General features: G+C 37.4%; 1 protein-coding gene and 1 pseudogene across 1 annotated transcript; one reads left to right on the forward strand and one right to left on the reverse strand.

The window, feature by feature from the left end:
• The first annotated feature begins 94 nt into the window (after positions 1–94).
• Positions 95–9,927, forward strand: LOC147346490 (olfactory receptor 5M10-like). Its single transcript, XM_086370502.1, has 2 exons — positions 95–1,012; positions 9,910–9,927. Exons 1-2 carry the CDS (start codon positions 95–97, stop codon positions 9,925–9,927), a joined length of 936 nt encoding a protein of 311 aa, XP_086226628.1.
• A 2,929-nt stretch (positions 9,928–12,856) lies between these two features.
• Positions 12,857–13,838, reverse strand: LOC147346491 (olfactory receptor 5M11-like; annotated as a pseudogene).
• Between the last annotated feature and the right edge of the window lie 12,605 nt (positions 13,839–26,443).

Genomic DNA, 26,443 nt, shown 5'->3' on the forward strand with positions numbered 1-26,443 from the left:
ATGAGTAAATGTAAGAGGTATGGAGTGAATGCAGAGCCTGTCATACAGAATTCTTAACTTTCTTTGTCACTTTCAGTTCTCAAGGAATAAGAATATGTTTTCCCCAAATCACACAATAGTGACTGAATTCATTCTCCTGGGACTCACAGATGACCCAGTACTACAGAAGGCCCTGTTTGGGGTGTTCCTGGTGATCTACCTAATCACAGTTGTAGGAAATCTGACCATGATTGTGCTGATCAGGACCAATCCCCACCTCCAGACTCCCATGTATTTCTTCCTCAGCCACCTCTCCTTCGTAGACCTTTGCTATTCCTCCAATGTTACTCCAAATATGCTGCACAATTTCCTCTCAGACCAGAAGACCATCTCCTATGCTGGATGCTTCACACAGTGTCTTCTCTTCATTGCCCTGGTGATCACTGAACTTTATCTCCTTGCTTCAATGGCCTTGGATCGCTATGTAGCCATTTGCAGCCCTCTACATTACAGCACCAGGATGTCCAAGGACGTTTGCATCTTTCTAGTCACAGTCCCTTATACTTGTGGTCTCCTCAATGGTCTCTCTCAGGCCCTGCTGACCTTTCACTTGTCCTTCTGTGACTCCCTTGAAATCAACCATTTCTACTGTGCTGATCCTCCTCTGATAATGTTGGCCTGCTCTGACACTTATGTCAAAAAGATGGCGATGTTTGTGGTTGCTGGTTTCACTCTCTTAAGTTCTCTCTTCATCATTCTTATGTCCTACATTTTCATCATTGCATCCATCTTGAGGATCCATTCTGCAAAAGGCAGGTACAAAGCCTTTTCTACTTGTGGTTCCCACCTGACAACAGTCACTCTATTTTATGGAACCCTCTTCTGCATGTACTTAAGGCCTCCATCTAAGAACTCTGTAGAGGAGTCCAAAATAATTGCCGTCTTTTATACATTTTTGAGCCCAATGTTGAACCCATTGATCTACAGTCTAAGGAACAAGCATGTGATCCATGCCATGAGGCATATGATTAAGGTAACTTTTTATTTCACAGAAGTACAGTTTAGGCACTTATTCATATTTAAGGTATCTGTAATAATGCAGGGGTTCCTTCAAGGAAAAGCCTGTTAGTCTATTGTCACTATTAGTTTATCTTCATGAGTTCTCACTGATATTGCATAATTTCTCCTCAAAATTTATACTTTAAAGACAAATGTTTTCAATAAGCGCATTTAATATTTTACTAAATTTATTCACTTGGGGACAAGTATTATGTTAATATTAATTCAATCTGATGTGAACACTGCCAATCCATCTTATTTGAATCAAATGGTCTACAGAGCCATAGTGAGGCTCAAAATAGGATGATTGCTTTTTAGCTTCTTTTAAAAATTTATGAAAAAGTTTCTTCTTCAATGTGTGATGTAGAACAATCACTCCAGTGCCTGACTAGGGAAATTTGAAGTACACGGATCACCCATAGCTTTAAAATTTTTTTATAAATTTTCCCCCAACCAATATTATAGATATCCTGAGAAACTTTTTACTCATTTATAAATATTGGTTGTGGTTTGCAATTTTGAAAATGAACTCTCAACACCTGTTTATGAGCTTCCAGGAATAGAGATCCAATTCAGTCATTAATATATTATAATGACAGTCTAGATATATTTTTTCATGTTTTTGTTCGAAATTATAACAAATTTATTGAGTAAACATAGCTTAGCACTTGGCTTCTGTAGACACAAGAATGCCCTAAAATGATATACAAATGAAGAGGTGTGTAGATATCTTTCTGAAAGTGAACAGTGATGTTTTATTTATGGCAGAAATCAGCTCAACACTGTAAAGCAATTTTCTAACAATGAAAAAAAAAATACAAAAGTGGTTGCTCATTATTTTCTAGGCAAGTCTGTTCCAATAGTGAGAAGTGAAAGTCCCTCAGTCGTGTCCAACTCTTTGGGACCCCATACATTCCATGAAATTCTCCTGGCCAGAATACTGCAGTGTGTAGCCTTTCCCTTCTCCTGGAGATCTTCCCAAGCCAGGGATCCAAACCAGGTCTCCCACAATGCAGGCTTATTCTTCACCAGCTGGGCCACTAGGGAATCCTAAGAATACTGGAGTGGATAGTATATCCCTTCCCCAGTGGATCTTCCCGACCCAGGAATGGAACTGTGGTCTCCTGCATTGCAGTTCGATTATTTTCCAATTGAGACACAAGGGAAGCCATCTTTTGAGAAAATCAATAGCAAAGAAAGTTATATAAAAAGATACATAATTCATCCACACTGATCCTTGCATTATTAGTGAGCTATATTGTTCTATATTGAAGCATATATTTAATTTTAAATGGCCTTGAATGCTTCAGTTCAGTTCAGTTCAGTTTCTCAGCCATGTCCAACTCTTGGACCCCATGGACTGCAGCATGCCAGGCCTCCTTATCCATCACTAACTCCTGGAATTCACTCAAACTCATGTCCACTGAGTCAGTGAGGCCATCCAGCCATCTCATCCTCTGTTGTCCCCTTCTCCTCCTTCCTTCAATATTTCCTAGCATCAGGGTCTTTTCAAATGAGGCAGTTCTTCTCATCAGGTAGCCAAAGCATTGGAGTTACTGCTTCAACATCAGTCCTTCCAATGAACACCCAGGACTGATTTCCTTTAGGATGTACTGGTTGGATCTCCTTGTAGTTCAAGGGACTCTCAAGATCTTCTCCAACACCACAGTTCATAAGCATCAATTCTTTGGCACTCAGCTTTCTTTATAATCCAACTATCACATTCATACATAAGTATTCTAATATTGTACATTCCGATTTTAACTAAGACCACAATAATAAGTGGTCATATGAAAGGAACTGCTATATTTAATATAATGTGTTCAAATCATTTTCCAGAAAATCATCCAAATAACCTGAAGTTTTAGAAATCTGGGCTTCATTCTTAAGTCTCAGCTGATTAAGGCTAATTCTACGAAAAATATTATTTATAAATAAATAAAAAAGCAGACAGAAGTGAAGGAGTAACATTCATCAGTAGTATGTCCCAAATCAAAGGATAGCTTCTGTATTTGGTTGTTCTATTTTCTCAATAAGTTAAAACATTTACTTGTTCTTAGAATTAATATGACAAAATTGGAAGCAGTTGCCATGTATAAGTTTGAAGATTAATTTTTACTTGATAGTATTGTGCTTGTAACTTTCTACAGACTATGTATTTTTAGTGAACATTGTTTTTAATGTAGTATAATACACAGAATCTGAGTTAAATTCACCCATTCCAATCCATTTTAGTTCGCTGATTCCTAGAATGTCGACGTTCACTCTTGCCATCTCCTGTTTGACCACTTCCAATTTGTCTTGATTCATGGACCTGACATTCCAGGTTCCTATGCAATATTGCTCTTTACAGCATTGGACCTTGCTTCTCTCACCAGTCACATCCACAACTGGGTATTGTTTTTGCTTTGGCTACATCCCTTCATTCTTTCTGGAGTTATTTCTCCACTGATCTCCAGTAGCATATTGGACACCTACCGACCTCGGGATTTCCTCTTTCAGTGTCCTATCATTTTGCCTTTTCATACTTTTCATGGGGTTCTCAAGGCAAGAATACTGAAGTGGTTTGCCATTCCCTTCTCCAGTGGATGACATTCTGTCAGACCTCTCCACCATGACCCGCCAGTCTTGGGTGGCTCCATACAGCATGGCTTAATTTCATTGAGTTAGACAAGGCTGTGGTCCTAGTGTGATTAGATTGACTAGATTTCTGTGATTATGGTTTCAGTGTGTCTGCCCTCTTGATGTCCTCTTGCAATACCTACTGTCTTACTTGGGTTTCTCTTACTTACCTTGGACGAGGCGTATCTCCTCACCACCACCCCTCCTGATCTTGAATGTGGAATAGCTCCTCTAGGCCCTTCTGTGCCCACGCAGCCACCACTCCTTGGACATGGGGTTGCTTCTCCCGGCCACCGCCCCTGGCCTCAGGTGTGGGGTAGCTCCTCCTGGCCGCTGGCCCTGACCTCAGATGTGGGGTAGCTCCTCTCGGCTGTGAACCCTGACCTCAGACGTTGAAGGCTCCTCCTGGCCACCGGCCCTGACCTCAGATGTGGGGTAGCTCCTCTCGGCTGTGAACCCTGACCTCAGACGTTGAAGGCTCCTCCTCGCCGCTGCCCCTGACCTCGGACGTGGAGTGGCTCCTCTTGGCCATGCTTGTGCATCATCGCAGCCACCTGCGCATGTGTGCCATTGCAGCTACTCAGGCGTGAATGGATGACCATTATATCTACTACTGTGGGCAGGAATCCCTTAGAAGAAGTGGAGTAGCCATCACGGTCAACAAGAGTCTGAAAATGCAGTACTTGGATGCAATCTCAAAAACGTCAGAATGATCTCTGTTCGTTCCAAGGCAAACCATTCAATATCACAGTAATCCAAGTCTATGCCCCAACCAGTAATGCTGAAGAAGCTGAAGTTGAACGGTTCTATGAAGACCTACAAGACCTTTTAGAACTAACACCCCCAAAAGTTGTCCTTTTCATTATAGGGGACTGGAATGCAGAAGTAGGAATTCAAGAAACACCTGGGGTAACAGGCAAATTTGTCCTTGGAATACAGAATGAAGCAGGGCAAAGGCTAATAGAGTTTGCCAAGAGAACGAACTAGTCATAGCAAACACCCTTTTCCAACAACACAAGAGAAGACTCTACACATGGACATCACCAGATGGTCAACACCAAAATCAGATTGATTATATTTTTTGCAGCCAAAGATGGAGGAAACTCTATACAGTCAGCAAAAACAAGAACGGGAGCTGACTGTGGCTCAGATCATGAACTACTTATTGCCAAATTCAGACTTAAATTGAAGAAAGTAGGGAAAACCACTAGACCATTCAGGTATGACCTAAATCAAATTCCTTATGATTATACAGTGGAAGTGAGAAATAGATTAAAGGGACTAGATCTGATGGACAGAGTGCCTGATGAACTATGGACTGAGGTTCATGACATTGTTAAGGAGACAGGGATCAAGACCATCCCCGTGGAAAAGAAATGCAAAAAAAAAAAAAAAAAAAACAAAATGGCTGTCTGGGGAGGCCTTATAAATAGCTGTGAAAAGAAGAGAAGCAAAAAGCAAAGGAAAAAGGAAATATATAAGCATCTGAATCCAGAGTTCCAAAGAATGGCAAGAAGAGATAAGAAACCATTCCTCAGTAATCAATACAAAGAAATAGAGGAAAACAACAGAAAGGAAAAGACTAGAGATATCTTCAAGAAAATTAGAGACACCAAGGGAACATTTCATGCAAAGATGGGTTCGATAAAGGACAGAGATGGTATGGACTTAACAGAAGCAGAACATATTAAGAAGAGGTGGCAAGAATATACAGGAGAACTGCACAAAAAAAGATCTTCATGACCTAGATAATAATTACGGCATGATCACTCACCTAGAGCCAGACATCCTGGAATGTGAAGTCAAGTGGGCCTTGGAAAGCATCACTACAAACAAAGCTAGTGGAGGTGATGGAATTCCAGTTGAGCTATTTCAAATCCTGAAAGATGATGCTGTAAAAGTGCTACACTCAATATGCCAGCAAATTTGGAAACTGCAGCAGTGGCCACAGGACTGGAATAGGTCAGTTTTCTTTTCAATCCCAGAGAAAGGCAATGCCAAAGAATGCTCAAACTACCACACAATTGCACTCACCTCACATGCTAGTAAAGAAATGCTCAAAATTCTCCAAGCCAGGATTCAGCAGTATGTGAACCATGAACTTCCAGGTGTTCAATCTGGTTTTAGAAAAGGCAGAGGAACCAGAGATCAAATCGCCAACATCCACTGGATCATCGAAAAAGCAAGAGAGTTCCAGAAAAACATCTATTTCTGCTTTATTGACAGTACCAAAGCCTTTGACTGTGTGGATCACAACAAACTACGGAAAACTCTGAAAGATATGGGAACACCAGACCACCTGACCTGCCTCTTGAGAAATCTGTATGCAGTTCAGGAAGCAACAGTTAGAACTGGACATGGAACAACAGACTTGTTCCAAATAGGAAAATGAGTACGTCAAGGCTGTATATTGTCACCCTGTTTAGTTAATTTATATGCAGAGTACATTATGAGAAATGCTGGGCTGGAAGAAGCACAAGCTGGAATCAAGATTGCCAGGAGAAATATCAATAACCTCAGATATTCAGATGACACCACCCTTATGGCAGAAAGTGAAGAGGAACTAGAAAGCCTCTTGATGAAAGTGAAGAGGAGAGTGCAAAAGTTGGCTTAAAGCTCAACACTCATAAAATGAAGATCATGGCATCTGGTCCCATCACTTCATGGTAAATAGATGGGGAAACAGTGGAAACAGTGTCAGACTTTATTTTTCTGGGCTCCAAAATCACTGCAGATGGTGACTGCAGCCATGAAATTAAAAGACGCTTACTCCTTGGAAGGAAAGTTATGACCAAGCTAGATAGCATATTCAAAAGCAGAGACATTACTTTGCCAACAAAGGTTCGTCTAGTCAAAGCTCTGGTTTTCCCAGTGGTCATGTATGGATGTGAGAGTTAGACTGTGAAGAAAGCTGAGCACTGAAGAATGGATGTTTTTGAACTGTGGTGTTGGGGAAGACTCTTGAGAGTCCCTTGGTCTTCAAGGAGATCCAAGCAGTCCATTCTGGAGGTGATCAGCCCTGGGATTTCTTTGGAAGGAATGATGCTAAACCTGAAACTCCAGTACTTTGGCCACCTCATGTGAAGAATTGACTCATTGGAAAAGACTCTGATGCTGGGAGGGATTGGGGGAAGGAAGAGAAGGGGATGACAGAGGATGAGATGTCCGGATGGCATCACTGACTTGATGGACGTGAGTCTGGGTGAACTCCGGGAGTTGGTGATGGACAGAAAGACCTGGTGTGCTGCGATTCATGGGGTCACAAAGAGTTGGACACGACTGAGCGACTGAACTGAACTGAATACACAGAATTAAGGAATTGAACTTAATTACAAAAATATTGCAATTCATTTAAAGATACATAAATTGAAAAATACTGAAATTTGGACAGATTCTTTACCAACTGAGCTATCAGGGAATCCCTGAATTATTCTAGATAAAATTAAATTTAAATTTTGGAAAGAAAGCACAATTTACTTGTTATCTCTGGTTAAAGAAAAGTGCTCTGAGTATTTGGTATATATATTTTTTCATTTAGTTTATATTGCAAACCATCATTTCATTATGTCAAGGTATCCTATATTTTTTATATTGATAATTGACTCACATTTGTATGTGCAGATCCCTCTGTTTCTTGAGGATATTCAAAATGTATAATTTTTGAATTAAGATTTTAAATTTTTTAAAAGTCCTGCTTAAGTTTTTATATAGGTAATTTTTTCTCCAAAAAGCACTGGACATTTATACTTATGACTATTAATTAATATTTGAGAGTAATCACATAAATGTACCTTAAAAACTTTAGAAAATATCAGCGAAAATGATATGCTTCCTTGTTTTCTCAACTGAAGTTCTTAGGGAAGAAATATGTTTTAATTAAAACAAAAGAAGAAATGTTTAACAAAGAAATGATATACATTATGTTGATTGATTTTGCTATTGATCTTATTTCTGATGATTCCTCCCCTGAGAATATATATATATAGGGCTTTTTTTCTGTTTTTAGTTTTATGGCTTGTCTCCACTATACACAATTTCTGTAGTAAAACAAGTTATTATATTATGTTCTTTATTTTTAATTGCCATATTTTATAGAGATATCTCGAATTATTCTATATATGGCTTATTGGTGGCTCAGATGGTAGATAATCTGCCTGCAATTGAGGAGATCCAGATTTGATGCTGGGTTGGGAAGAGCCTCTGGAAAAGGAAATGGCAACCATCTGCAGTATTCTGGCCTGGAGAATTCCATGGGCAGAGGAGCCTGGTGGGCTACAGTCCATTGGGTAGCAAAGAGGGGGACACAACTAAGCAAGTAACACTCTCACTTCCACGTTCATTCTAGACACAATTTTGTTGTATGTTGTAATATTGCATATAACTTTTCTCTCACATTTTTATCCATTTCCTCCTACAATTTATCAAGTTGTCTTTTATCTCTTACTAATTTGTGATGTTATCTTCATTGTACACTAAATACATTCATTGTTATTTATTCTTTAACCAATATGTTGATTAAGCCAATATATTATATTGTATATTTTGCATTTTAAGCAAAATTCCTAAACTTGCTATAGATTGGTGTTTTAATTTCTAGTAGAGAAAATCTGGGCTTCCCTTGTAGCTCAGTGGTAAAGAAATCGCCTGCAATGCGGGGACCACAAGAGATTCCTGTGTCGGGAAAATCCCCTGGAGGAGAAAATGGCAACCCACTACAGAATTCATGCCTAGAGAATCCCACGGACAGAGGAGCCTGGTGGTTGCAGTCCATCAGTTCAGTTCAGTTCAGTCGCTCAGTCATGTCCGACTCTTTGCGACCCCATGAATCGCAGCATGCCAGGCCTCCCTGTCCAACACCAACTCCCAGAGTTCACCCAGACTCACATCCATCGAGTCAGTGATGTCATCCAGCCATCTCATCCTCTGTCGTCCCCTTCTCCTCCTGCCCCCAATCCCTCCCAGCTTCAGAGTCTTTTCCAGTGAGTCAACACTTCACATAAGGTGGCCAAAGTACTGGAGTTTCAGCTTTAGCATCATTCCTTACAAAGAAAGCCCAGGGCTGATCCCCTTTAGAATGGACTGGTTGGAACTCCTTGCAGTCCAAGGGACTCTCAAGAGTCTTCTGCAACATCACAGTTCAGAAGCATCCATTCTTCGGCGCTCAGCCATCTTCACAGTCCAACTCTCACATCCATACAGGACCACAGGAAAAACCATAGCCTTGACTAGATGGACCTTTGTTGGCAAAGTAATGTCTCTGCTTTTGAATATGCTATCTAGCATGGTCATAACTTTCCTTCCAAGAAGTAAGCGTCTTTTAATTTCATGGCTGCAGTCACCATCTGCAGTGATTTTGGAACCCCAAAAAAATAAAGTCTGACACTGTTTCCACTGTTTCCCCATCTATTTCCCATGAAGTGATGGGACCGGATGCCATGATCTTCGTTTTCTGAATGTTGAGCTTTAAGCCAACTTTTTCACTCTCCACTTTCACTTTCATCAAGAGGCTTTCTAGTTCCTCTTCACTTTCTGGTGTCATCTGCATATCTGAGCTTACTGATATTTCTCCCCGCATTCTTCATTCCAGCTTGTGTTTCTTCCAGTCCAGCGTTTCTCATGATGTACTCTGCATATAAGTTAACTAAGCACGGTGACAATATACAGCATTGATGTACTCCTTTTCCTATTTGGAACAAGTCTGTTGTTCCATGTCCAGTTCTAACTGTTGCTTCCTGACCTCCATACAGATTACTCAAGAGGCAGGTCAGGTGGTCTGGTATTCCCATCTCTTTCAGAATTTTCCACAGTTTATTGTGATCCACAGGGTCACGCAAACAGTCAGACATGACTGAAGCACCTGAGGATGCAGGCACAGAGAAAATTCATCTTCAATATTTTTCACTTTTAAATTTATCCCAGAATAATATAAATCAGATGCTTTTAGCTACATAATATTTTTCCAGTTATATATGTACATGCGTCAGAGTTCTCTGGGCTAACACACAGGGTCATTGTTGTTTACCAGTTTAAATATAATAATGTGCACATGTCAATCCCAAACTCCAAATCTCTCTCTCTGTCCCAGCCTTCCCTCTTGGTAAGCATTAGTTTGTTCTCTAAGTCGGTGAGTCTCTTGGATTTTATCATAAAATAATTTAAAACTAAGCACCACCCAAGTTGACAAAAGATTTTATTGCAAATAAGAAAAAGTGAAAATATTACAAAAATATGATGTTATTAATTTCATAGAAATCATATGGACAATGACATTGAAGGCTATGCATATTGAATTGATAAAAATTAACAAATGTTAAAATTAGTGAATAAAATTATTGTTAATAAAAATATGAATTAAAATATTGCTTTGTGTATCTGTATTTAAGAGAGTTTAAAAAGACTGGTGCTTTCATACACTGATTATATCCAGAAAAATAATACACATTTTTCTAGAAATTTATTTAACATGTTTCAAGAGTCTTAGAAATGTGCACTTACAGTAAATCCAATTTTAAGCATGTGCTGAGGTATAATGAGAAAACTAAGTGAAGATTTTAATATAATATTTGTTTCATATTTGAGAAAAAGTAAACAAGTGATATATTAAAACAGACAGCCTTCATGTTGCATGATCTCATCTAACTGAAACCATAGAACCTGGAAATGTGTCCTCACTTTGTGTGACCTCAGCAGTGTGCAAAGTGAGGACTCAGTCAGTCAGTTCAGTTGCTCAGTCATGTCTGACTCTTTGAGGCCTCCCTGTCCACCACCAACTCCTGGAGTTCACTCAGACTCACATCCATTGAGTCAGTGATGCCATCCAACCATCTCATCCTCTGTTGTCCCCTTCTCCTCCTGCCCCCAATCCCTCCCAGCATCAGAGTCTTTTCCAATGAGTCAACTCTTCACATGAGGTGGCCAAAGTACTGGAGTTTCACCTGCATTCAATACTGGGTTAGGCATAGTCAGACACCAGACAGACCAGAGGCTGTATGTATGTAACTAGAACACCTGCAGGGCTGCATTGGTTGTGAGCATAAAGAGGAATTTTACTATCACGTGATGGACTTTGCATTAGAATGTTACACAGACATTAAAGAAGTTTTCAATTAAGAAAAGGTCAAAGTATTTTATGTTACTTTATGAAGAATAAGGTCACATTGATATGTACATGATGATGACTTTGTAAAATACTAGGCTTAGGAAAAGTAAAATTAGTTCCTTCTGTGTACCAATTTTCTATGATAATCAATTATTGTATTTAAATAAGCAAAAAAAAAAAGTAAAATGAATATTTCTAAACTCTTCCAATCCCAAAATATAAAATTAATGAATCTTTATTCATTAATAGTAATATTGGAATATGAAAATAGAAAAAAGCGGGGGTTCAAAATCTGTTCTCTAAAAGTATTCAACTGGTTGGTGATCCAAGATCCTTGTAATTCAACCTCCTACTGTTTGTCCCTTTTCCTTTTAAAAATATGGTGCTTATGAATAGGTTGAAATCTTCAAGGGTAAACAAGCCATCTTTATTTGTTTGTTAACAGTGAGTGACAAATGAGTATCAATATTTATAACTATTACTTTTTAATATGGAACCATTTTTTAAAAATTTTATTTCTCAAGAAAAAATTCATCCAAGTAAGGGACTTTTTCTTCTTGAGATTAAATATCACTAGCACAGTAGCTATGATACTATACTATAAAATTGAGAAATAGCAAAATAAATTAAAGTTGAATTCCAATAAGTTGTTTTTGATACATGGATGTTTTCTTTGTTGCATTTGTGTCTACTATCTTCACACAATGAAAGGATATTTCCAGTGTTATTAAGGATATGAGAAAATTAGGGTATTCATTTGCTGGGGTTGATGTCATACATGACTAAATCCAAAAGGAAAAAATATATATAAAGGTAACTAAGAATAAAATGGTGGAAATCTATCTTAATGTAATAACTATACACAAGAGGCCATAACTTATATGCATAAAGATTTTCCTAAAGGTAGAAAAAACAAAAACTCCTTAAATATTATAAGGAAGTGGTGAACTATGTGTGTCATATCAATGTTAATTTACATTATGCTTTTAAATAAAGATCAATTTCAAAGATTATCAAGCAGTCTGGAAAATACAACTTAGTTTCAGAACACTTTGATATTTGGCAAAACTAATACAATTATGTAACGTTTAAAAATAAAATTAAATTAATTAAAAATAAATAAATAAAACCAAGTTTTCATGCATATTAAAGTAGCTTTTATTTTAAAATTGTTTGTGGATAAACAAGAACTAAAAGATAATATGTAAAATTATGGCACAATAATTTTTAACATTGTAGGGGAAAATGATATAAATCTCTTATATAAGAAATGAAAACTCCAAGTCAGCAAAGTGTAGCTCCCATTCATAAGGGTGTCTGCTTTGATTAAAGGAAGCTAATGAAACAGATTATTGGATTATTAAAATTACAATATCAGGATTTGTTCCAAATAATAATTGGGAGATAGCGAAGGATAGGGAAGTCTGGTGTTCTGTAGTCCATGGGGTCACATAGAGTTGACATGATTGGGCGACTAAACAACAATGATAAAACATATATGTTTTTACATTCAAATGATATAGACAAGCATTCATCAAAGGTTTATTCAGAACACACATTGAAGATTAGAGAAATGAGATTTTTGAGAGGATAATCAGCTTTCATTAAGGGAATATGTCATATATCACAGGGAACTAAATTAGCTTCTTATTGAGGAAATATACTGTAATGCAGATTGCTTTGCTGGTAAGAATACCTCAATGATGCTCAATATTGAAGACTTAGGAATAAAAAGGAAGAAATATATGCCAAGCAAGTGGAAATGAGTCCTTGAGTGAGGCTAAAAGCTTAAACCTGCTTAATCATAAGAAACTGACTTCTGTTGTGTTTTCTTCCAAACAACACTTCCATTCTTTGTTTCCATTAGACTCGATCCCCAGCTCTGCAAACGTGTGTCAATGTGCATGTGTGCTGGGTCAGGTCCGATTCTTTGCCATTCCATGGACAGGAGTCTGATGCCTGACAGGCTCCTCTGTCCATGGATTCTCCAGGAAAGAATACTGAAGTGGATTGGATTCTTCAGGCAAGATGGTATATTTTGGGGCTGCTTTCGAGACACTTTTTCTTTCTTTCTCTCTCTTTTTTTTTTTTTTTTTTTTACTGGGAAACTGTCAAAAGAGAACTCTTCTTCATTGCACCAACGTTTCTCATAATATTCTTCTTAAAGCCTGTTTCACATCATTGTTCCTGAGGCTACAGATAAATGGATTTAGCATGGGATTCACAAAAATGCAAATCACTGACACAATTTTCCCTTGTTCCACAGATTGGTTGTTTGCTGGTCTCAGATACATGCAAGTCAGGGACCCGTAGAACATAGTGACAGCTGTCAGGTGGGAGCCACAGGTGGAGAAGGCTTTGTGCTGCCCTTTGCTAGAACGGATCCTCATAATGGTGATGAAAATGAAAACGTAGGAGATGAGGATAATGAGTAGGGAACCTGTGAGGTTAATCCCTTCAGACACAAACAAGGCAGTTTGCTTTATGTAAGTGTCAGAACATGTCAACATTAAGAGGGGCAGGTCAGCACAGTAGAAATGGTTGATGGTGTTGGATCCACAAAAGGACAAGCAGGAGGTCAATATTACCTGCATTGTGCCCACCATAGACCCACAGAAGTAGGGGAAAGTGACCAGGCAGATGCACAGGAACCTGGACATCCTTATCTTGTAATGCAGGGGGTTGCAGATTGCCATGTACCTGTCATAGGCCATAGCACCAAGCATGTAATACTCAGTAAAAAGCAGAGTCACAAAAACAAAACATTGTGCTAGGCACCCCGCGTAGGAAATGTTTTTTTTTTTTTCTCTGATAAGAAGTTAACAAGCATCTGAGGAGAGACATTTGTAGAGTAAAAAATGTCTACACACGCTAAATGGGTGAGGAAAAAGTACATGGGGGTTTGCAGCTGGGGAGTGAATCTGGTTAATAAAATCATCCCAAAGTTCCCAGTCAGGGTGATGAGATAAATCAGGAGAAACACCATAAAAAGGATGGGCTGCAGCTCTTGTTGACTGCTAAGTCCCAGCAGAATAAACTCAGTCACCTATGTGCCATTGTGTGAGGGAAATGTATCCATTTTCAGACTCTCTAATAAAAGAAGAATAATGTCTCAGATATAAAAAGAAATAGGTTGTATGAAATTCAAAAATAGACAAAATAAATCAGCACTAAAACTGGTTTTCAAAAGAGAGGTCTAACTAAGCTGTTACTACCCTGAGAGATGAAAGAGTCTCTCTAAATGCCTCAGATGATTGGTGGTGCTGAGTAAACTGGATAATCTATTTCATGAGCATGTTTTGAAGTCCAAGCAGCATCAATGCAGGCTGCTCTGCAATCTCCACCTATCTCTACTAAAATATATAGAATCTGACTTAACTCTTTGGTGTCCCTCATTAGGCTATGGACCAGGAAGCACTGATGCTCAAACTACTGCCTTTGTTTGATCGTGACATAATGCTGGATCAGGGAATGGAGAAAATGGTTGGTTTTCTGTACATTGATTCTATTTTTGTCAGTAAAGGTGAACATTCCATAACCAGAGTAGTATACTCTTCTTGACAGCCTGTGTACATTTATTCAGATTCAGTTTCTTCCTTATCTCTTACTTATTTTCCAGCAGCAATAAACTTCTCCCAGTCCCTTGATAGTCTGCCCCTCCTATTTCCTTTGTTTCAAATCAACAATAGGTTGTCTAGGGTTATTTCTTTGTCTGGTCCCCACTATGATCTCACTGATCTCTCACTCTTTATCTTGGTGTGCACTGTGTTTAGCACCTTCATTGTTTGCTGTGATACTGTTTCTGTTCTATGCTTTGGTTTTCTGGCCACAAGGCATGGGATCTTGGCTCCCTATCCAGGGGCTGGACCAGTGTCCCTGAAATGGAAAGAGAAGTCTCAACCCCTGGACTGCCAGGGAAGCCCCTCACTAATTTCTTATTAATTCACACATCTCAGTTTATTTTATATTACATATATGTGTGTGTGTGTATTTCAGATTCACATTTCGATTAATATCATACCTTTGACTTCATACCTTATATCTAAACTATCTGAAAGTCTTGTCTGCTCCACCTTTAACACATTACTTATTGAATATTACAGCAGCTTGTCAGCATTTTCTCTGCTACCAGTCAAATCTAAGCTACTCTAATGCCTAAGCTATTATAATGATTTTCCCTCTTCCACATTTGAAATCTTCTATCCTCCAACATAAGCCAATTATCTTTTTTTTGCATATTTACTCTTTCTTTTAATTTTTAAATTATGAAAAGATGCTAACACATTTGCAGGAGACTTGGAAAATACATAGCAAAGTTATATATATTTCCAATATATATTATAATTTTTAAATAGGTAAATTAAGATATTTAGTTGGTGTTTTACTATTAAACTCTCAAAAATTAATTGAATGAATATACAAAGAAGTAGAAGGATATATTAGACTGAAAAGCACTGTGAACCAATTCAATATAATTAAGATTTGCACAATTTTGACATAACAGTGGGATACAAATTCTATTCAAGTTCCCATAGAGTATAAATAAGAAGACACTGGAACATATCCAGGAATATAAGATTGCCACTGATCTTTTATAAACACATATTACATCATGTTGGTGACCTGGTAAAATGGCACTACACTTTCCATCACATTTGGGTTTGAAATTTAACTTCTTATCAGGGTCTGCAAGGGGGTGTGTGATGTATTCTCATACATTTCTCCAAATTCTTCCATCAATTTCTCTTCAGCCCTTTTTTCTTGCCACATTGACTGTCTTGTTGTGCCTTAAACATGACTAATATGTTACTACCTCAGGGCCTTTGCACATAGTGTTCTATCTGCCTAGAATGTTTTTCTCTCAGATCGTTAAATTATTCACTTCATCAGTTCATTTACATCTCTCTTCTCATGACACCTCCTCTGGAAAGCTTGTCTGGGCCTCTTGTCTAAGTTATTCAATAACCAAATAGCTCTCTAACCAAGCATGATGATCGATTTTTCTTATATCATTTATCACTTCTAAAAGTATTATTTTTTACAACCCCTTCCACCGTTGGAATACTAGTCACATGAGGAACTTTATTTGTGCTATATCCCCAGAATTTGGGTGAGTTCCTGAATCATGGTCAAGAAAACAGTATCCATTAGTTGCAGAAATGATGAACTGGTGGGGTAATCCTGCAATCACATCAGCTGATTTTCCATGATATGTATGTTTCTTGCCTCCCTGATGTTGCCAATGGAGACTGAGTTACTACAAAATTCTCTAGAGGGAGCACAAATAAGAGGTGATTTTAATAACACAATCTAGTGTTAGTGATAGTTGTATGTATTTTAAATCTCAATAATTAACAGCTAAAACTTGTACATTGAATCCTTGGAAACAGGTAAAAGTAAAAGCTGATTGAAAAAATGAGTTATCTTTAATCACTACAGTAAACTTTACAAGTCCAGAAGGACATAGAATGGTCACATTTCTTAAAAGACAACTCTATTGCTTTATTAAATTAATGTTTTAATAAATATAATACTCAGAGTAAGGGTAATCAACTCTGGCTTCACACTGGAATCAAATGTGGAGTTTCTAAAAGCACTAATCCTTGAGCCTTAGCTCAGCTGAGGTCAGTACACATACTGGCATATTTAACAAGCTTTCTACAGGGTTTTAATGTGTAGCCAGGGCTGAAGTGCTGCATGAGACAACTGAAATGATATGCTTGAATTAGGCAAGTTTTTAACACATAGATTTACCCTCTGAAAACTTACACTTTCCCCATTCAGTGATTTCTGAGATATTGCCACAAATTCCTCCTAATTATGGAACTTGCTGTCATCAACAGTACACAAAGTTCTTTTTCTATTATTCTGATTAAGACAAAATTCCAGCCTCTGACTTCAGTCTGTATAATATTCTGTTGGTTTCACAAAGCTTGTAAAGAAAATATGTTTCTGAGAGACTCCACAATTTTGCCTTGCACTCAAGAAATAGAAAAGAAGAGAAAACCTTATTAAGGATCACACCATTCTATTATTCATTACATGCAATTCAGGGCTTAGTTTCTGGGATTCACATGGGAAACACCCATTGCAAAAGTAGTGTTAGTATAGTTATTTTCCAAATTACTAGCAGAAGTAAGGGAGTGAAGGAGAAGGATTCATTTTTATCATTCTCACTAAAGTACTGGCCGAGTGGTAAAGAACCCACTTGCCATGGAGGAGATATAAGAGATGTGTGTTCGATCTCCAGGTCTGGAAGATCCCCTGGAGGAGAGCATGACAATCCACTCCAGTATTCTTGCCTGGAGAATCCCGTGGACAGAGGAGCCTGACAGGCTACAGTCCATGGTGTACAAAGAGTCAGACATGACTGAAGTGACTTAGCACAAAGTGTTCAGGGTAGTGAAAATGCTAGTGCAGATTGCTTGTGTTAATTGTTGAGATCTTCTTCTTCATTCAAAGAGGAAGGTGAGTGAGAAAATGGGAGGAATAAGAATATTCTTCCAAAAGATAACAGTTAAAGGTATAACATCATTACAGTTCAAAGAGTAGAACTACTGAAAACAACCACACTTATGCTTAGGGTAGGTATGAATTAAAGGTCTATATACAATGCAGGGGGATGAAATCCAAAAACCATAAATCCTGTATAGTTTTTTTCTAAGAATGTTGGCCAAATGGGATGATTCAGCTGGAAGTTCAATAAAATCCATAGCAGTGTTGGAAAGGGACACAAGCACAGCAGAAGAAAGCATCTTCCTCTTGAGTAAAGCAGTGTACACCTGCTTTGGTAGTTCTGATACACCAAAGCTACCACATTTCAATGCAGAAAACCTGATGCAAGACCTTGCAGGTGAAGAAGGAAATGTGTTCACAATTTTTTCCCTCTCACCTTTAATCTTACACTCATGTACCCAAATTCCTTTAAACTCATCCATTAAAAATAAGTACAAAATTATCATATAAATTGGGAGTACATTTTCTTGTGCCAAATTCTAAGGCTCTAAGCTTACAGGGAAAAAAAAGTTATAAGGGAAGCATGATCTATGAACTTCTTGAATACCTAGAATTTGCTAAAGCTCCACAGGTAAGCCTACTCTAAATCCTACCTGTGCTTTAGAAATTCACAAAGATTGTGAAATGGGTCTGTAACTAAGGTCAAGGATGGTTGCAAGACTTGCTTGACCTCCCAATACATCACAAGTCACTTATTGCCTCCATCCAAAAGACTGGGGTCGATCTGCCTACTGTTGGATCTTCATGTGGCAATTCTTAACACTCACTACTAACTGCATTTTATGCTCCAAAGAATAAATATCAAACAAAGTTTCTTAAGAATTCTTGATTTTCAGAACTGTCAGACTTACCTACAAAGGGATTGTGATTTCTTAGCTCTGTGAAGGTCCCTCAAATAGGAGGATTTATACAAGAAAGGCTGGCTAACTTTGGGAGATTCATGCCAGATTTCATCACAAAATCACCTAAGGGACATTATCAGTGCTCCCTCTGGAGGCATCAACAAAAGTCACTTCTTAATTAATAGGAACATTGTTTATGGGTTAATCATTAGATGCACAAAGTGTTTTTTAGTAAGTACAAAAACACATAGTACTGATTTTGATACTAGGAATAGTTCTCAGGCAGATTTTTTTTTTTCAAATGATGAATGGGCTTTGTTTATCTTCAGCTAGAATAGTGTTTCCTTCTTCTGAATTCACATTGTTGTTTCCCTGCCTCCTGTGTGGTACATGTCTCCTTTCATAACCATTCTATTTATTTTAAAGATAATAAGTGTCTGAGGACAAATTAATGTCAATTCAGTATCCTGAGCTCCATTTGCTGTTTATTCACTAAGTTGTGTCTGACTCTTTTTTTGCAATCCCATGGACTGTAGCCCAACCAGGCTCCTCTGTCCATGGAATTTCCCCACAAGAATACGGGAGTAGGTTGTTATTTCCTTCTCCAGTGTGTCTTATTGACCCAGGGATCAAACCCAGGTCTCTATCTCCTGTATTGGCAGGAGGATTCTTTACCACTGAGTCACCTGGGAAGCCCTAATATCCTGAGTAGCAATCTGTAGCAGTCTATAAACATTTTGAGTGCATAGTTAATGTTTAATAAAGAGGTATTGAATAAACACCTATTTTTTTGTGTGTGTAAGCCTGTAAGCCAGCATGGGCTTCCCTGGTGGCTCAGATGGTAAAGAATCTGCCAGCAATACAGGAGACCTGGTTTTGATCCCTGGGTCAGGAAGATCCCTGAAAAAGGGAACAGCAACCCACTCCAGTATTTTTGCCTGGAGAATTCCATGGAAAGAGAAACCTGGTGGGCTAAGTCCATGGGGTCACAAAGAGTCAGACATGATTGAGCAACTAACACTAACATTGAATAAATAACCAAACAATGATGCTATAGGGAGGTTTCAAATTACTGGCTTTTCATGTAAGCTGTACTTTACCTCATTTTCACTAATAATCAAAGATAATTTCATCTCATGGATTACAATTCAATTTGCAAGGAATTTATTTTTACACATTGAGATATAATTGGAGATGATTTAAATAAAATTAGACTTATTAGCACAGATGTGTTTAATTTATGATTCTTGATAACATATAATATTTAATATTTAAGATCATATCTACATTAATATTTGAAAGCAGTCAACTAGTATGTCTGACACAGTTTCCTTATAATACTCTTATGAAAAACAAAAATAATATATTAGTTTTATATCTTGCATATGAGTAAGCCAATCTTCCTCTCCAATCTCTATCCTCCATTCATGTTTCACATTAAAAAGCAGGGACTATGATAGAGAAAAATAAAGACCCCTGAGTCATAACTTTGGGGAAAGAAATACGAATAATTGATAGAAAAAGCAAAAGATGATTCAAAGCCTTAGCAGATCTCTCTGAGACCAGTTGTCCCAATGTCCTTGCTAGAGTCAATTTGTTGGTCAGCCAAAGCAAACTGAAGTTTGTACACAGCTTACTTAAACAGTTTACACTTGGGCTTGATTTAGTACTCCCACAGTTACTTCAGTCTCTATGGGATATGAACAGTAGCCAGATTTCCAAATTTCTAGTATATTCCAAATAGAGGAATATGAAGATAGCAACCATTTGAAGTCTGGGATATGTAGCTAGTGAAGTTGATTGCTACTCAGCAAACTTTCCAGGAGAGGTCCCAGTAAATATAAAGAACAGGTTTAAGTCTGTAATTGCTCTAAGAGTCAGGATGCAGCTGAGTCAGCAGGTAAGATTAGCAGGCTGTATCCAATCAGAAGAGAGTAATGCCCGCAAGATGCCCACATCCTGGTGGACAACAGCAGAGCAAACATTAATCTTTCAGATTAGAGGCCAAGAAAGATCAGAAAGAAGCACAAAGATAACAGATGCAGATGACAGAAGTTCTCATAAGTCATATAAGGGGAAAAAGGACTGAAATATGAAGGGCTAGGCATTTGCCTAAAGAGAAAGATCAACCAAGAGAGTTTATTTAAACAATATACTCTTCTAAGTCCAAAACTACTCTTTCAAAGAAAGGTATACTTCACAAGTCCTTCTATATAATTATATTTTGATGTAAGAACCCAGGTAATACAATAATTAAAGATGTTGGGTCATTGAGATACTTATCTCAAAAGATAATAGAGAAACACGCAAAATATTTATATATCAGTTATTATAAACATGCAAATAATAATTAATGCACTCACTGTCTTTGTGAAGTGGACAAAGACCCTGCTTTGTAGAAAAACAAAATCCATATAAACTATTGTGTCATTCTGAAAATGCTCTTCAGTCCAGTTGGTTTGTGGATATGGGTAAAAGCTCACCTATAAAATTGTATTGATAATTACCTCATATTTTATATCACTTAGCTTATATACATGTTATTATATTAAATATCTTGGTTGGGAGACATTATATTTTAATGTGGAGTTTAAAAATTGTTTCTTCGTTAAGGTGATCCATAGGCTTCATTGTAGAAATTTGAATTTGCTGACTAATCCTATGATGCTTGATAAGTTGCAATGAGATTGCAAATGTTTTTCCAATTGACTTCAACCTTACCAACTGTGAATACACCCTTTTAATTGTTGCAAATATTTTGAGATTTTCCTTACTTCAGGTTGAACAAATAGAATCGTTGGCTTTATATTAAATTCAGTATAAAATACATTTCAAAATCTTATTTTTCCTATATTCCTGTTCAGTTGAATAGGACATATATGGTAGATTGAAGCAGTTATGGATAATTTAAAAAGCTGTATTTTCAAAATTTATTTACATTACCAGGTTGTAGAGCTCATATATTTACAACTTTTTTAGTAAGACAGCTAGTATCATCTGCTGAGTATTTATTAGATACCAGACATTTGTGTGCTAAGCATTTCAAAATGAATACACATGTCCTTTAGTAAGGAGCAACAGTTTCTTTAACACTTATAATATCCCTGTGATAGGAAATTATTTCTTTCTAACAGATGAAGATCCTGAATATTGGAGAAATCTGAATATTGGAGAAATGTATATGTATATATATATGTGTGTGTGTGTGTGTGTGTGTGTGTGTATACACACACATATGTATACATACCTATATGCATATATACATATATAAATATACATATATGTGTGTGTGTGTGTGTGTGTGTGTATATCAGTTTAGTTCGTTTCAATCGTGTCCAACTCTTTGTGACTCCATGGACTGTAGCACTCCAGGCTTCCCTGTCCATCACCAACTCCCAGAGCTTGCTCAAACTCATGCCCATTGAGTCGGTGATGCCATCCAATCATCTCATTTTCTGTCATCCCCTTCTCCTCCTTCCTTCAATCTTTCCCAACATCAGGGTCTTTTCCAATGAGTCAGTTCCTCACATCAGGTGGTCAAAATATTGGAGATTCAGATTCAGCATGAGTCCTTCCAATGAATATTCAGGACTGGATTCCTTTAGGACTGACTGTTTTGAACTTGCATTCCAAGGGACTCTCAGGAATCTTCTCCAAGGATAGATAAGAAAGCCTTTCTACATGATCAGTGAAAAGAAATACAGGAAAACAATAGGATGGGAAATAAATTGAATAAGTTTGACATCTCTTCAAGAAAATTAGAGACACCAAGAGAACATTCCATGCAAAGATGGGCACAATAAAGGACAGAAATGGTATGAACCTAACAGAAGCAGAAGATATTAAGAGGAGGTAAGAATAATACACAGAAGAACTACACAAGATCTTAATAACCCAGATAACCATGATGGTGTGATCACTCACCTAGAGCGAGACATCCTGGAGTGTGTGAAGTCAAGTGGGCCTTAGGAAGCATCACTATGAACAAAGCTAGTGACGGTGATGTAATTCCAGTTGAGCTATTTCAAAGTCTAACATATGATATTGTTAAAGTGCTTCACTCAATATGCTGGCAAATTTGGAAAATGCAGCAGTGGCCACAGGACTGAAAAGATCAGTTTTCATTCCAATCCCAAAGAAAGGCAATTCCAAAGAATTTTTTTTTTTTTTTCCCAAGGTAGGGATTTACCACTTTATTAGAGTCAAGGACACTAAAATGGAGCAAGATGCCAAAAAAAGATGATATTTGGCAAAACTAATACAACTATGCAAAGTTTAAAAACAAAATAAAATTTTAAAAAAAGGAAAAAAAAGAATAAAAAAAAAAGAACATTGTATCCCTGTGTAAACTATCACACAATTGGACTCATTTCACACACTAGCAAAGTAATACTCAACTTTCTCCAAGCAAGGCTTCAATGGTGAAGACAGAAATCTCTCTTCCACTGCAACATTTATTGAGTAACTATCGTGCAACTTTCTGGTCTGAGTCAGAGACCTGAGACAAAACAAAAGTCTACTCAGATGATTTAACTGAAGAGAATTTAATAGAATAGAACACAGGAAATGTTAAAAAGAACAAAGAATATGAAGTTCCTGGGGGTTAATTGCAGAAGGCAATTTCCATTCCAATACTAAAGTGGCCAACACAAGGACTAGTGTCAGAAGTCCAGTGAAACTAGAACTAAGAAGAATGTCCTAGGCCACATACTCAACACACTCCTCAGGCAGAATTTTCCTTGGAAGGATTGTAGCCACCCTACCACTTCATTATGAAATTGAGAGAATATGAAAATGAAATTGGGATACCTCTCTCTTCCTGCCACCTCTGTCGTGTTCCTGGTTTCTCCCATTGGAAAAACTCAGATGGAAACCAGACACTAAAGTAGTTCTATTGATGGAATCTAAGAATTCAACCTCAGATGGAAAAAGACAATAGGTCTGGGTGGGACAAGCTGACAAAGGAAGAATTACCAGCAATTTACATTATCTGGATATTTATAATATACTCTTGTTCCCATAATTTCATGGCAAATAGATGGGGAAACAATGGAAACAGTGACAGACTTATTTTCTTGGGCTTTAAAATCACTGTGGAGGGCAACTGCAACGATGAGATTAAAAGACACTTGCTCCTTGGAATAAAAGCTATGACAAACCTAGAACAGCATATTAAAAAGCAGAGACATTACTTTGTCAGTAAAGGTCCATATAGTCAAAACTCTGGTTTTTCCAGTAGTAAATGTATGTAAATGTTGGACCATAAAGAAAGCTGAATGCCAAATAATTGATGCTTTTGAACTGTGGTATTGGAGAAGACTCTTGAGAGTCCCCTGGACGACAAGGAGATCAAACAAGTCAATCCTAAGGAAAATCAGCCCTGAATATTCATTGGAAGGACTGATGTTGAAGTTGAAGTTCCAATAACTTGGCCACCTGATGAGAAAAGCCCACTCATTGGAAAAGATCCTGATGCTGTGAAAGATCATCGCAGCACTGCTTATAATAGCCAGGACATGGAAGCAACCTAGATGTCCATCAGCAGATGAATGGATAAGAAAGCTGTGGTACATATACACAATGGAGTATTATGCAGCCATTAAAAAGAAATATATTTGAATCAGTTCTAATGAGGTGGATTAAACTGGAGCCTATTATACAGAGTGAAGTAAGCCAGAAAGAAAAACACCAATACTAATGCATACATATGGAATTTAGAAAGATGGTAACAATAACCCTGTATATGAGACAGCAAAAGAGACACTGATGTATAGAACAGTCTTTTGGACTCTGTGGGAGAGGGAGAGGGTGGGATGATTTGGGAGAATGGTATTGAAACATGTATAATATCATACATGAAATGAGTCACCAGTCCAGGTTCAATGCACGATACTGGATGCTTGGGGCTGGTGCACTGGGATGACCCAGAGGGATGGTACAGGGAAGGAGGAGGGAGGAGGGTTCAAGATGGAGAACACGTGTATACCTGTGGCAGATTCATGTTGATACATGGCAAAACCAATACAATATTGTAAAGTTAAAAAATAAAATAAAGTAGGAGGAGAAGGGGACACAGGATGATATGGTTGGATGACATCACCAACTCAGTGGACATGAGTTTGGGCAAACTCCAGGAAATGGTGACATGGAAGCCTGGCATGCTGTAGTCCATGGGGTCACAAAGAGTCAGACGCCACTGAGTGACTGAACAACAATGAAATTCTCTTAGCTATTGTATTTTTATACGTATTTTTTTAAAAATGAGAAGACTCAGAATCAGGAAATAACTAGTTCAAACTTAACACAATTTAATTGATCTTCCAGTGGTTTTCTAGACTGTAAAACTCCATATATCATGCACTATTCTATTTTGCATGATGAAAACAACGAAACTTAATATTCCCCCACTCCCCAAGTCAAGTCTCGAATTATGTAGACCAACCGGCATACATACTGAAATGAAGAGTGAATCTCATCGCTTCGTTATTTCAGGAGATTTGATTCCCTGATGATATTAGGAAGAGGCAAGTTGTCGTGTCCTCATGAGCATAAGATTTTTAAAATAAAAGAAACCTTAGTGGTTATTAACAGTCTGAATGAGTTTCTGTGAGAAATAATGAAACCCTAGGGAGTCAGTCCCTCTGTGACAATTCTGATATAAACTCCTCAGGTTCTCACATCTTTGCTGTCACTGGGAAGTCCTCTTTCACAGGTAGGATAAGGTATAGCAAAATAAAGTTTAAAAAAAAGTGATGGCCTGAAACATATTCTGATGAATTAGCAAATGTCTTGATTTAAATTGTTATTTTTGTTAGAGTACAAATATTTATAACCGTACAGTGGAGTGGCATCATAGTAGAAAAAGAACTAGACCAATGACAGAAACTCAAGTGAATGTCAAGGGTACAAATTTGTTCATATCCAAAGACAATTCTTTCCACTTGCAAATACTTCTTCCTGAGTTTTATTTGCCCTATCACATAAAATGTTGTGTCCTATTTTTGTAAAAGAAGGTCATTACCATCAAATACTCTAATGATCTGGAATGCTCATTGCTTGTAATCCCTCATTACCCCATAGTAAAAACAAATGGAAAGACAAAAGGTCCTCTACATTTGAATGAGCTCAGTTCTGAGAGTGCATTTGTAATTACAATTTGTAAGTCCAACTAAGTTAGCCTAAGTACCCAATTAACACAATCAGCAATATATGTTCATAACAGGTACAGTAATATGTTTACAGTACAAACATAATGCACACATAAAGAACAAACACAGAAATAAAGAAAACACTTTCAATCTTACAGTACAGTACCTTTAAAGTTCACTAGTACTGTGCAATGGCTGGCAAGCAGGAGCTGACACCTATGTTCGCACTTTGAAAGTTTCCAACTTGAATGTCTGTATGTAGGGGGTTTACTGTATTAGTTATTTTGGCTTTTGATTAATAATTTAATAAATAGAGACACTAAAATACAATCCCAGAACCAAAAATGCTTTATTATGACAAATACAGGATGATTATGATTTCATTGATTTAGGCGACTCGTATTTTATTAAGCTGGCCAATAAGTCTAAATTTTTCAGGTGCATAATAAAATAATACACATGGACAAGAAAGCAGGAGTGTTTCATTTACAAAGTACATTACAAGGGACCTCTGTCCATCACTGAAATGGTAGCTATTATAAGAGTCATTATAACAATGACTGCCTTTATGTGCTATGAAAGAAAAGTGTAGATTTTTCCATCATAATCTTCAAGGTCACCTTTATCATGCACAAAAGTTGGGAGATGCACTTCATGATTTCCTACATACTGTCTCAGTTATATGAATCATATGACTATTTTCAGTATGATTTTTTGCATGTTATAATGAACTTTATATTGAAAATTCCAGTTTTAGAGTTTATACTTACTCTTTGCAATAGTTAAGATGTGGTAACATTATAACAAAATCATTATGATCCAAGGATATTATTGACAATCTTTTTTTTTTTTTTTTTTGACAATCTTTTTTGATTGCTTTTTTAATTTATATTTAATAGGAGGATAAATGTTTTACAAAATTGTGTTGGTTTCTGCCATAGGACAATGCGAATCAGCCATACATATACATATGAACCCTCCCTCTTGAACCCCCCTCCTACCTTGCACATCATCCCCCTTCTCAGTCGTCCCAGACCACCAGGTTGAGTTTCCTGTGTTGTACAGCAACTTTCCATTAGCTCTCTGCTTTACATATGGTTATGTATATGTTCAGTGCTGCTCTCTCAATTCATCCCACCATCTCTTTCCTCTGCTGTGTCTGAAGCCAGTTCTCTGTC

Source organism: Bos grunniens, chromosome 23 (genome assembly GCF_055505025.1).
Source record: "Bos grunniens cultivar Pamir isolate PY7600 chromosome 23, Bosgru_T2T1.0, whole genome shotgun sequence".
Taxonomy (NCBI): domain Eukaryota; kingdom Metazoa; phylum Chordata; class Mammalia; order Artiodactyla; family Bovidae; genus Bos; species Bos grunniens.